The following is a 13,735-nucleotide window of genomic DNA, read 5'->3' as shown; positions in this document are numbered from 1 at the left end:
CCCCGAGCGCCTCGCGCCTAATAACGTATTTAGTTAATTACTGTAGTTTTAAATTTAAAGTTTAAGTATTACGCTACATTATAAAGTTTTCTTCTTTTTCAATATGAATGAACCTACGACAAGTCGACAAGCGGATCAAAAACAACGGAGTAGTTTATTTAGTTCATCTATTTATTTAGACTTTTAGATATGTATATGTTTTGACTAGGCTATACCAGTTTATCCTAGAGTGTGCGTATAGGAGGTATTGGATTAAAAGAAATAATATACTAATTTGATATTGAAATATTTATTCTATACTTTAAATGGTACTTGGAAGCAATACGTCCGTCTAACAAGATCCCGTGACGCAGTGTGTGTAGAGTTAAATAAACAGTAGATTGTTCAGATAGAACAAAGAACAATGTTATCGAAAGTTAGGGGTATTAGTTTTTGCTTTATATAATCCAACACGCCCCCTCAAAAATTAATCCCTAACTTTTAGTCATTCGTTAGTTTACTATACAGTATCTAGTCTACAATTCAACATTACAAAGTGAATACCAACTTATAAATACGACGTAACATATTATACTTCCAAGTAAGGTCTGGGACAACTGTACAATAATGGTCCAACATTTGCTGCACAGGATCAGGGAAAACCCAGAAAAACCTGATCAGACCATTTCATAATGAAATTGTACTTAAATTAAAACTTATTCTATACCCAATCCTTTTCTCAGTCTTATAAAAGACACGACTGGTAAAGGTTTTGTCAACAAGTCTGCCAACTGGTTACCTGTGGAAATATAATTTAATTTTATTACATTTTTCTCAACTTGTTCTCTAGAGAAATGATATTTTATATCTATGTGTTTGGACCTTTTATGACTTGTTGGATTATTAGCTATGCTAATACATCCGTTATTATCTTCATATAAAATAATGGGCTTATTAATTTTTAAGTTTATGCTTTCTGCCAGAGACTTAAGCCATAATGCTTCTTTAACAGCTTCATATAAAGCCATATATTCGGATTCAGTAGACGAGACCGCTACTGATGTTTGTCTCTTTGTACACCATGTAATTGTATTTTGATCAAATAATTTAAACACATATCCAGTAGTGCTTTTCCTATCATTACAATCGTGGCCACCCCAATCTGAGTCGACATATCCACTTAGGATGTTATTGTAATTATTTCTTGTATATGTTAACTTCAAATCAATTGTGCCTTTGATATCAAATCAAATCAAATCAAATCAAATCACCTTTATTTTCAGGCATCAAAGGCCCATAGATAAATACCTTAAAACTAGCATACATATGTTATACAAAATTGTTAGTAAATAGAAACTTAAAACTATGTTAGTAGCACTTCCTTATGCACTATGACACTGTGCGGTCCTGTGGCACTCGTCCGCGGAAACGACGGAACACCACGTCCTGTGGCCAGAAGTTTTCGTCCAACACGAGGTGCAGGAAACACGTTGGTATTCGCACCACGAACGCTTTGAAGTTGGCGTTATGGCGCGACTCCAGCAGCTGCACTCTCGGGGCGTACTTCAGCTTCTGACGCACGTACTCCACGATGTCCTCCGCCTTAGTGGTGTAGTGTAGGCGGGAGATGTACACCGGGGTGTTCGGCTTGGCGGCACGAATTTTGATGTTTGGCTCAACAGGAGCCGTGCCGCAACGATTCTTGTTGGTTCGCTGACGGCGCCTCCTCCTTTGCACCGTAACGAACCCCTCATCGTCAGCCCGATTCTGTCCCTTTACGGGCACGGGCTTCTTCGTAGCATCAATTTTGCTACCGGTGACGCTAGCGTAGTCTCGACGTACATTTTGATGTTTCGCCGAGGCTGCAGAAACGAGCAGCTGATCGAGCGGTCGAGCGGCGGCGAGCGGAGGAGCCGCAGGGACGGGAGCGGGGCAGCGGGGCGCACGAGGCGCGCACTGTGCCGACTCAGCATTCGGCGGTGACAGCGGTGACGGCGACAAAACTGCTGACGCGAAACTTGCACCCGATACATCGAGGCACGCTCCGCGCCGCATGTTTACGTTCGATGCACCCACAGGTGACCCAGTTACAGTCACCGATTTACGCAACTCGTTAAGTTCGCTGCGCAAATCGGCGACTGTAATTTGGGATGCATCTAACTTCTTCTGTACATCCGCAAGACTTGCCTTTAGAAAGACGATGTCTTTCAGCAGGCTCGTAACGTCGACGTGGTCGAAGGTGACGGGCGGAAGCTTATTCAGATCCTTGGCCACAAACGTCGGCACGTCGTCTGGATCGGTCTCCTTTAGCAGCGTGATGATGTCCTGAATGCTCTTCTTTGTCCCGTCACGCCGGCGGGACACCATCTGGTCGCTCTTGTTGAGCAACCTGTACAGCAGCTGCTTTGCAGCAGCGACGTCATCCTCGCTGAAGTTCGACGCGCAGATTTGGACAGCGGACACCTCGTCCATCACGTCCAGCTTCTGCTGCAGGAACGCCAGCAGCTCATTCGCCACGAGTTGTTCACTCATGGCGATTAAAAAAACGACTATTATGGACTACGATATATCTTAAAACTCGCTTTAAGCATAACCACAATTCTTTATTGTTCTTATTTGTGTACCGACTTAAAATATTTACGCATGTACTTAAGTCCGGACGCGTACAAAGCATAATGTACATTAAACAACCGATCAGGTGACGGCATGGTGCGTCACACTTCTTATCAGCGTTAAGAGCTTCATAGTTTAATTTAAGCTCCATCGGTGTGTTTATAGGATTGCAATCACTCATATTAAATTTATTCAAAACGGTTTTAATGTAAGCACTTTGGTCTAAAGTAATTTTATCATGGTGTCTCTCTATTTTAATGCCCAAAAATAATTTGATATCGTGTAAGTCGGTCATTTCGAATTTAGTCATTAAATATGCTTTGAAATTATTCATTGTTTGCAAATCTGCACATGCTATAACTAAATCATCGACGTACAAGATTACGTAAATATTTTTAGAAATGTCTCCTTTACCTTTCATATATATACACCTATCTACTGGGGAGTTCTGAAAACCTATTTCTTTGAGACATTGTTCAAATGTTTCGTACCAACATCTAGCTGATTGTTTTAAGCCATAAAGAGCTTTGTTTAATTTGCATACGTAATTATCTTTACATTTTACACCTTCAGGAACTTTCATGTAGATTTCTTCCTTTAGTGTACCATTTAGAAATGCTGTTTTACATCCATATGATGAATCAGTAAATTATATTGATTTGCGTAGCTAATTAAGAATCTAAAGCTTGCTATTCTAGCAACTGGTGCAAATGTTTCATTATAATCACTAAGATATTCTTGACTGAAACCTCTAGCGACAAGACGTGCCTTATATCTTGAAGGTTGACCTGAAACGTCATTTTTAATAGTGAATATCCATTTACAGTCTACAATATTTTTATTTAATGGTTTCGGTACTAATGTCCATGTATTATTTTTCTTAAGAGAATTGAGTTCTTCTCTGACTGCTTTTTCCCACTGATTCCTATCGTTCAGAGATTTAATTTCATTTAATGATTTTGGTATATTACTTGTGATGGATAACGCACTATAGACATCATAGTCATTTTCATTATATGATTTACGCGAACATGTTTTCAGTCTTTCACTTCTTCGTAAATTTAAAATTCATCAGGTTTATCCTGATTTTTGTGTTTCAAACTACTCTCAGATTCATTTTCAGGTTCATTCGGTATTTCATGACTACCGATTTTTCGAATTTTACTTGTACTGCATTCATCAGATTGAGAGCTATCTGATTTAGGGCCAGAACTATGAGACTTATAAGACACTGATTTTGTTACGGAGTCATTATCAGTTTCGTCTTGGGAATATGTATTATTACTCCGTTCAGGTCGTAATGAAGGCCTAGATTCGATAAAATTAGTCTCATCAATTACAACGTCCCTTACAGTTTCATATTTTTCGAATTCTGTATTCCAAACTTTATAACCATTGGGTTCATAACCTACCAGTATTCCTTTCCACGACCTATTGTCAAATTTGTTTTACTGGTTTTATTATGAACATATACAGTTGAACCGAAAACTCTGAGATTTTTAACGCTTGGTTTCCTATCATGCCACATCTCGTATGGTGTCTTTGATTGACTTAAAGCTTTCGTAGGCGTAATATTTATTAAATAAACTGCAGTTAAAACTGCATTTCCCCAAAACGTTTTGATGCTTTAGTGCCATTTAACATAGCACGAGCTTTTTCTGTTATTGTGCGAACCATACGTTCTGCAACACCATTTAACTGTGGGGTCCTAGGAACTGTTAAATGATAGCTTATGCCTCTTTCTCTACAGTAGTTTTCATTTCGGTGGATAAGTATTCACCACCGTTATCACTAAAAGATTTACTACTTTGAAATTGAATTTAGCCTCACTTTTAGCGACATAGTCTTTAAAAGCTGTAAACACTTCTGATTTGTAAGTTAACATATACACCACACAATAATGTGTGTATTCATCAACAAATAAAACAAAATAATTTCTGTTATCTATTGTTGGAGGTGTTATAGGACCACAAACATCTGAATGCACAATAAACAGAGGGCGTTTAATGTAACTTTTGTCTTTAACTTTATTAAAAGGCAGGCGAGTCTGCTTCCCATTTATGCATGCTTCACACAACTTATCATTTGGAGTTACGGTATTTATTTCATCTAAGTCATCAATCATATTATGACATTTTAACTGCAGGAATTTAGTTTTACTTATATGTCCTAGGCGTTGATGCCATAATTCATATTTATTTTCATTAACATAACATGCTTGGGAAGCGGATTCCCTTTTATTACTGGTATTTTAAACTCTAGAACTATAAGATTATTCAATGTCTTACCTTTCATGATGATTTTACCTTCCTTTGTAATTTGTGTGCCTTTGTCATCAAATATTATGGTGAATCCTGCTTGCTGCATCTTTGATACCGATATTAAATTATATGGTACTTCGGCACAGAACAATACATTTGTAAGTATTCCTTGCACTCCTGTTTGACTGATAAGATTTATGTTTCCCTTTTAGTTGCTGAAATAAATGTATTGTTTTTAGCTACTGAAATTTTAAAGGAGGATTTAAACATTCAAACGATGTGAAGAGATCATCTCTATTTGTGATGTGATCAGACGCTCCTGAATCTAATAGGAATTTAATTGTCGAGTGGTCTTTTCATAATGGTATGCGCTTGTCATGAACGCAAATCCTGAAAAAGAAGAATTCGAGGTCGTTCCCTCTTGCAGGGCAATAGTTTGGACTTGTCTTGTCCTTTCTGGGGCATTGTTTTGTATATTTGTCTGTCTTTTGAAATAGAAACAATCCTGTTTCTTGTGTCCTTTGCGTCCACAGTAATGACATTTCACAAATTTTTGTTTGTTTGTTTTCTTGAATGTTGTATTCTTCAAATAGTTTTGTTTTGTGCGATTGTATCTGTTTTATTATATTTTTCTTCAACATGGAGTATCTTTAAACTGGTATCACGACTCTCGTTTTTAATTTTACTTCGTGATCTAATAGTCTAGTTTTACAAAACCGAGAGTGATATTTTCTTCAGATAGTGTCTCAATTGCAGTGATAACGCCATCATATGTATTCGGGAGAGTAAGTAATAAATGAGCTACTTTGTCCGTTTCCTCTAATTTAGCTCCAGCAGCTGATAATTCTGTCAGCAGATCGTCAAATGTTGAGAAGTGTTTGATCAAGGGTATATCGGCTTTTAATTTTAATCCCAATAATTGTTTTCTCAGCGCTAATTGAGTTGCTACACTTTTCCTTTCATAGATCGCGTCAAAATGTTTAAAACTGCTTGAGCAGTCCCATTTTCATTAATATAATTAAGATATGAGTCCGCCAAATATTCGACTATAATACTTTTGGCTGCCTTATTATTCTTTTCCCACTCAGCGGATCGCGTTCCAGGAATTTCTTCGTCAATAACACTGAGCAAGTTTAACTCTGAAAGCAGTGTACGAATTCTAAATTTCCATACACTGTACTTTTCTCCATTAAAAGGCTTAATGTTTCTTTTCACTTTTTCCATTGTCACAACTTTATTTTTATTTACAACTATGCACTTTACTGTCACTACGCACTACTGAATGTTCTCACTACTAAATGTCCTTTTTCGCACTGGGCCCATAACCTATAGGAGGTATGGGATTAAAAGAAATAATATACTAATTTGATATTGAAATATTTATTCTATACTTTAAATGGTACTTGGAAGCAATACGTCCGTCTAACAAGATCCCGTGACGCAGTGTGTGTAGAGTTAAATAAACAGTAGATTGTTCAGATAGAACAAAGAACAATGTTATCGAAAGTTAGGGGTATTAGTTTTTGCTTTATATAATCCAACAGTGCGTACTTATATCAGGATCAACTAGTTTTGCCTAGCCTAAACTGGTCCGTCCTATCGGGCTTAGGACAAATTAGTTTGGACTAGGCTATACTAGTTAATCCTAACGCGTATAGGAAGAACTAGTTGAGCCTAGGCAAAACTGGTTTGTCCTAAAATCGGGTTCGGCCGGTAACATATACATATAATAAATCTGTAAAAAAAGTGTGTCTGTACATTGAATATATTAAAAAAATAATAATTGGGTGGGGTTTAGAAACAGTAATGGAGCACAAATCCAAAAAAAAAATTTTGTCTGTATGTCTGTATGTCTGTATGTCTGTTTGTTTGTACACGCTAATCTTCGGAACTACTGAACGGATTTCAATGATTTTTTCTTTGTTGTATCAGTATTAAGCCTGGTCAACATATAGGGTATAATTTATCTTCGAAACTTGAAGACCTGATGCAGAACACCAACAGACCAACAAAACTATAAGAGATACAAAAATGGTGCCATGGCAAAAATTGTTTCATGTGATGAGCATTTTCAGCTGAGATAATAAATTTGAAGATCTGGAACACCTTATATAGAACCCCAAGAGCCCAGCTTCTCTGTACCATATACAGGTATGACGTTTTAGCAAAAGTTGTTCAATTCGATAAGCACTTTCTATTGCCTTATACAAATTGAAGATCTAAAACACCTGATGTGGAACTCCAGGGTCCCAGCTAGACTATAGCATATAGAGGTATGACGTTTCAGCAAAAGTTGTTCAATCTGATAAGCACTCTCTGTTGACTTATAAAAATTGAAGATGTAAAACACCTGATGTGGAACTTCAAGAGCAATACTACACTGTCTTAAAATGTATAGAAATGAATGTTATGAAATAGGAATGGTGAATTAAAAAAAGTAATTAGTCCGTCTTTTAGATAACCCTAAAATAATGGACACGTATTTTTTCTTTTCTTCTTCTCACAAACAAATAATAACGAAGATATAACACGCTTGAATTTTGTGTTAAGTCACTGCTTAGTACAAATTTTACATACCCAGACGTGGCGTCACGAGCCCCACTCTCGAATTTGTTGCGTTATATGTTATTATCATTTTGTATGTCTCTTCCAGACCTCGGGACTACAGAGTTCCGAATTTTCGGCAGGAAAACGTGGGGCCGAAGCCAACACGCTGAAGCCCTTTTGAGACAACTTTAATGAAATGGTGACACAAAACCGACGATTATCCCTTTATACACTATAGAAATGTACTCAAGGACTATCCCCGTTTCAGTGCTAAACTGTTGCTACCTATGGATGAAAACTACTTGGGCTATTGTGATTGAGATGCTAATGGACTAGGAATGGGGAAACTACGCGAACTATGGATACCTGCCGATGACAATGTATTAGATACATGTAAAAAATGGCAGGTGGAGACTTAGACTCAGACCCCCGGGAATCAGTAACTGAATAGCAACAAGAGGGCAACAGGGACATCATGAACGACTGAAGTGTGAGGATACCTCGGCGGATTTTAAACGCAGATTACGCGCTCCCTGTGGGTCACTTACCACGAGGCACCTATCCTCCGAGCAGGGCTACTAACCCTGCTCCAGCGACTCCACTCTGGACGGCCAAGACAAGCCAGAGGCGTGAGACCTACTACCGTCATGGTTCACTCCGACCGGCCGGAGATTGGGGACAGTATACTCTCCTTGGAGGACTCAGTATATATAGCCCCGCGGGGTCGCTACTCTCCGTCAGATGACGTCAGATGTCCTGCGGTGCTTATATCTCATTATTATTGTCGTTATTATCTCAAGAGCCTTTATCCCAATTATGTTAGGGTCGACTTCCAGTCACGATGCAACTGAGTACCAGTGTTTTACAAGGAGCGACTGCCCATCTGACCTCCACAACCCGATTACCCGCTCAACCCAACACCCCTTGGTAAAACTGGTCAGACTTACTGGCTTCTGACTACCCATAACGACTGCCAAGACTGTTCAATGACAGCCGGAACCTACAGTTTAACATCCCCTCTAAATAACGGTCATTGGTATCCAAAATATACGTAGAAAGAAAATACGAACTTAGAAAAGTTGCATTAGCAGGTATTTGCCAGATCTGGAATCAAAGACGCACGCTCATACTTGAGAGATTGGTTCTCTACCCACTAAACCACCAGGACTTCCACTAAGTCATCACGACTTTGTCATCTCAGTAACATTTAATGTTTTTTACATAATAATACGTGTAATATTTTTGCCACACACATCTTAAATGCGGACTAATTAGAATCACTACTCTTATCCCTATGGTCACGTCTATTGCTGTTCAGTTCTCAGCGTTTCGTTTAGGTAGTCTGCTGTGCTTTTGCCGTTGAAGTACAAAAATTAAATTTATGGTACGTTTCTGTTGTAATGGCTATGCGTACCTATTCCGTTGTTTTCAAGTCAACGGGCCCTTAAAATTCAATATCAGACGATATAGATCTTTGATTTTGCTGACCCCGTAGTCGCTGGCATAAGGGACAGGATCCGCGTACGAAGTCGCGGGCAGAAGCTATCATAAATAAGCTGGAAGTACCTCCAAGCGGTGAAGGCGGTAATAGTTTAGGATAGACTTTCAATGGTGATGGTATATCATCGTCAATTTTACCCTTTTACTACAAAACTTTATAGAATGAATGTTCGAGTTTTAATGCTATTTGAGTGTTGTATTATTTTCCATTTATCTTCGTGACAGGGTAGCTTACTCAGTAACGCGGGGGCGAGGGGGCAGTCAGCTAGATTTTAATTGATCAGGTATCTTCTTCACAATGAAACTATTACCATGGCTAGAAAGAGGTCGAACTAAGAAAATGCGGACTAATTAGAATCACTACTTTTATCCCTATGGTCACGCCTATTGCGCTTAAGTTCTTATCGTTGACGTACAAAAGTTAAATATGTGGAACGTTTCGAATGATTTTGCGTATTCCGTTTTCCCATCAACGGGCCCTTAAAATTCAACATCAGACGATTCAAATATCTTTGATTTTGCTGACCCCGTAGTCGCTGGCATAAGGGACAGGATCCGCGTACGAAGTCGCGGGCAGAAGCTAGTCAATAATAAGGATGTAAACACATCAAGTGCACGACAATCTCGAGTAAGGTTGAGGTCACACCACAACTCTTTCCTCGTTTTATTTGTAGTAATGTACTGGCACTTCCTTATGTGATCTACATATGTGAATCAGGACTATAAATATAATTGTTGTTTTATTTGTTTTTATAATAAGCCTTATTTGTTTTATTAAATCGAGTAAGTATGTTTTTATCACAGTAACTCTAAAAATACCAATTGGTACGTATTTAACAGAAAAAAAACGAGATGAAATTTGATGTAAACAACTTGGTAAAATATACCTATACTTAGATTTAGATTTTAAATAGTGAGTGACCGAAGGGTAAAATTAGGGTTAGGTACCCTAATATGTGCAAGTCCCACAGTTTCCCCGAGCGCTGCTTGTATGCGTTTTCTTCGTTTGACAAAAAGGGGTACCTGCTACACCAAGGCATCTTTGGATTTATTAAATAATGAGGACGACAACAAAACTGATCTGAATCATCGCGACACATCCAGGCATTGATGATATAGATAGAAGATTTAAGGCTCTCTTCTCAATCTACGACAAACTGCAGAACCCAAGTTATTACTAGAATACCAGAGTTAAGTTAACTCATAACTTAACCGTTATTAAAATATCTAATGCATGCACACAAGCATTTAAAATGTTTCTATAACTAGAAGATATTTGCAATGTAGCCCAAACGACCTTATTCGAGGTTTTACCCACATAAGGCAACTTGATACACCATCGGAACTAAGTATTATAAGGGAGCTTTTTATACTGATTTTCTTAGATATAGTGAATATCTAGACTAAAGAGGTTGCAACATGAATTACATTAAGTTAATATTGTTAGTGATTTATTTTAACTGTGTGCTTGGTAGGCGAATAAGTAGAAATGGAACTGTTTATGAAGATAGTAATAGTACTGAGATATGTGAGTTTCTTTTATTATTTTATTTGATATTGATAATTTAATAAAACATCTACCAATGAACTTTTTTATCTCTCGCATTGACTTGAACCACGCGCTTTATTCGTCAAATTGCAAACTTACCCTTTGGAATCTCTTATGAAAGAGAAATAAAAGGTATTGCCATTTTCCTACCAAATATAACAAACGTGAAAATTTGTTTGTACGGTAGACCGCACATCAGTGGTAACTGTCATGCACCTTAACACAATAGTAATAGGTACGATTTTCCTATAAAACTGTTACCACTGACCTGAAGTTGACTGTACCTATGGATAATAATAATGGTGGCGTACATGGCCGATTTCGGCTACTGCGGCTGTTCTCATTTAAGGAGATCAGAAGATCAGAGGGTGCAGAAGCATTTGCGCAGACACAGGTGCACTCCCTATTCCTTCACTCTCATAACCCGATGGGACGGCAATCCGACACGACCGGAAAGAGATCAGGCGCAAGACCGCAGCCCGCGCTTGCGACCACTAGACCAACGAGGCAACGAGGCAGGCAGTATGGAAAATAATATAAGGGCTGGATATAATATCTAAGTATGTCTCCAGTCTAATTTGAATGGACGTTTTTGAGTTAGAGTTATGTAAAGCAGTTCCCTCGGAATGCATGTGAAGTCGCAGGCGAAAGCTGCTGTATGTAATATAAAAAAATGTCTCAAAAATATCAGTAATCAAAGTCCCTGAAAAATATACTCACATGTTGCAGCAAAATCAATATGCCACTACTCGGACCCCGACATCGCAAATTGCATCCAACGCGTGGCCGAACAAGCTCGGCACCTCCTCGCGCAAGGAGTGCCCTCGCTGAACATCCAGCCGCTGGAGCCGCTGAAGGTGCCCAGCATCAGGCTGCGACAGCACAACATGCCTAAGAACAGCTTCAAGTATGATGCTTGGCTGTCTGACGTGGCGCTTGAAGGTCTTACCAATTATAGCTTTAATAAGTTGGAGTAAGTACAATATTTTTATATTACCTATCTTAGTACCATAAAGCTCACGGGTTTAAGAGCCTCAAAGATGTGGAAAATAATGGAAAGAATATGCGTTTGAAACATGAATCATAATAAATAAATCATCAACATAAATCCATTTATTGATATGATCTTTACTATACAATATACATATATTGATATATGTACATGATATTATCTATCTATACTAATATAATAATCAGTAAAACTTTGTTTGTTTGTTTGGTTGTAATGAATAGGCTCAAAAACTACTGGACAGTTTTTAAAAATTACAAATATTTCGAACGCTACATTATCCACGATAGGCTATATTTTATCCCGGTACGGGCAGTAGTTAGCACGGGACGCGAGTGAAACCGCGGGAAAACGGCTAGTTATTATATATTCTTTTAATTAAGATATTCTTATTTTTAATAATTTTCCTTAATTGCAGCGTATATCCTGAGGAGTTGAAAGTGACAGCCAACATCAGCTTGCCGCACCTAATGATGTCAGGCGACTACGTGGTGCTCGGAGACTTCCAGATGTTACCCGTCGAGTCCACCGGCAAGATGTCTGCCAACTTCAGTAAGTATACGAGTGTGGGTTAAAATACAGATGGTCTATGAACTCCTAACAAATTGTTTCATTGCAAATTATAAGTAACTCCGTGCATTGCCAGATTGCACTGAAACTTTTAGTCTTCCGATTTTATCAGGCTCATAATGGAGTGTGCCAACTATCGGCCAACTATAGGCTTTCAAGATAACTTGGTCCCCAGGGCAAGGGATCATAAAAGTAAGAGGAATGGAGCCAAATATTTAGTTTTTACCTAAGACGTTTACAAAGACATATAATTTAAAATTTTTCTATATTTCTACAGCTCAATGTACAGCAGCTTTAGAAGCATTCGGAGCGAGAGTACACAAGAGGATGCTGATCAAAGATGCAAATGTGCACCTGAGGTGTACCGGGCCTCTAGATGCAAACCTAATGGAAGCACACTCTACTACTGGCGAAATGGGTAAGAAATACTTAGGTACTTCTAGTGTCACTTAGTTTATGAAACCATCTATGAAGTTACTCTAAAGTTAATTGCTCCATCTTTCTTTGTTAACTTAACCTAAATGTATTTTAGTGTCAAATATGGCCTTTTGTTTTCACAATGTATCGTTAAAGTAAGCTTACGATTTCAGACCACCTTAGTTTAAGTGTGTAGTAAATGCTACATTACTGTTATAATTGTCAGTTGCGTTAGTTTAAGATAAATAGCCATTTAGCCTAATGCTAGCAAATACAGATTAACGGCGCTTTCACAATAGCATATTTTCAGGACGATTTTTCCTATGTGGTGTGAATTTTTAAACGATTGACAACCATCGTTTCAAATTACGACAGCTACAGGATTTTTGCCCCTTGGAATGCATGAAAAAACTGAGCGAAAAATTGCTTTCATGAAAGCGCTGTAAGCTAAGTAAGTTGAGATCTTGATAATAAATTATTTTGCTTTCCAGAAATGATAACGGACCACATAGCCCAAATGCACTCGATGGAAATAGCTAAAGAGGTACAGCCAGCCGTGGAGACAGCTCTAGCGATGGTGCTGGAAGACATCGCCAACAAGTTCCTCAGGCATATTCCACCAGACATGGTCTTCGCTAACTAGAAACTGAAGTTTATATTACACCATCTAATGTGTCCACAAGGAATCGAAATTTAGTAGGTTATCGGCTTTCGGCTAGAGACTTAAGTGCTACTCCTAGTTTTAGCCTGTTATTAGTTTATACACTATTTATTATTTATTTTAATTTATTGGACCTCTAAATATGACAACTAGTCTAGTAGAGTTTGTAATAGTTAGTGTGAGTTTGAATGTGTATTTATTATTACAGTACTGTAAGTAAACCGAGTAAGTACATAGTTTGCAAAAACTACATAAGCTCTTTGCTGTACTTAGTTAATTTACTTAAAGTCTATTGTTGTGATAATTATTTACTAAAGTATACACTTTATTTTTTTTAATACTTAGGTACTTATTTATTTCTTATGAAAGCATAATGTGCGCCGCTCTATTTATTATTATTTACTTCTGCGTATCAAATAAATGATGTTCATAGCTATTTGGTATTTTCGGAATAGTGTAATGATGATTGTGATGAAATTGATGAAGAATAAAGATACCTATAATTTACACATGTTACGTTTTTATTACAAAGTTGGTTAATTACAAAAGTATGGTTGTAACAGTTAATGTTAAGAATGGGTTCTACCTACATGTCTTCACGTTCTAATAAACATTTAGTTGAAACTTGA

General features: G+C 37.8%; 2 protein-coding genes across 2 annotated transcripts in view; both read left to right on the top strand.

Moving 5' to 3' along the window:
• LOC126054939 (small ribosomal subunit protein uS14m) overlaps nucleotides 1-13,735 on the top strand; it is a 180,005-nt gene that overhangs the window by 724 nt on the left and 165,546 nt on the right. The gene's annotated exons all lie outside the window — the stretch shown is intronic.
• Nucleotides 10,749-13,143, top strand: LOC110379209 (uncharacterized). Its single transcript, XM_064034983.1, has 5 exons — nucleotides 10,749-10,971; nucleotides 11,179-11,422; nucleotides 11,877-12,010; nucleotides 12,306-12,446; nucleotides 12,937-13,143. Exons 1-5 carry the CDS (start codon nucleotides 10,749-10,751, stop codon nucleotides 13,086-13,088), a joined length of 894 nt encoding a protein of 297 aa, XP_063891053.1. The 3' UTR covers nucleotides 13,089-13,143.

Source organism: Helicoverpa armigera, chromosome 5, assembly GCF_030705265.1.
Source record: "Helicoverpa armigera isolate CAAS_96S chromosome 5, ASM3070526v1, whole genome shotgun sequence".
NCBI classification, from domain to species: Eukaryota; Metazoa; Arthropoda; class Insecta; order Lepidoptera; family Noctuidae; genus Helicoverpa; species Helicoverpa armigera.
This window is presented reverse-complemented; position numbering and strand designations above follow the sequence as displayed.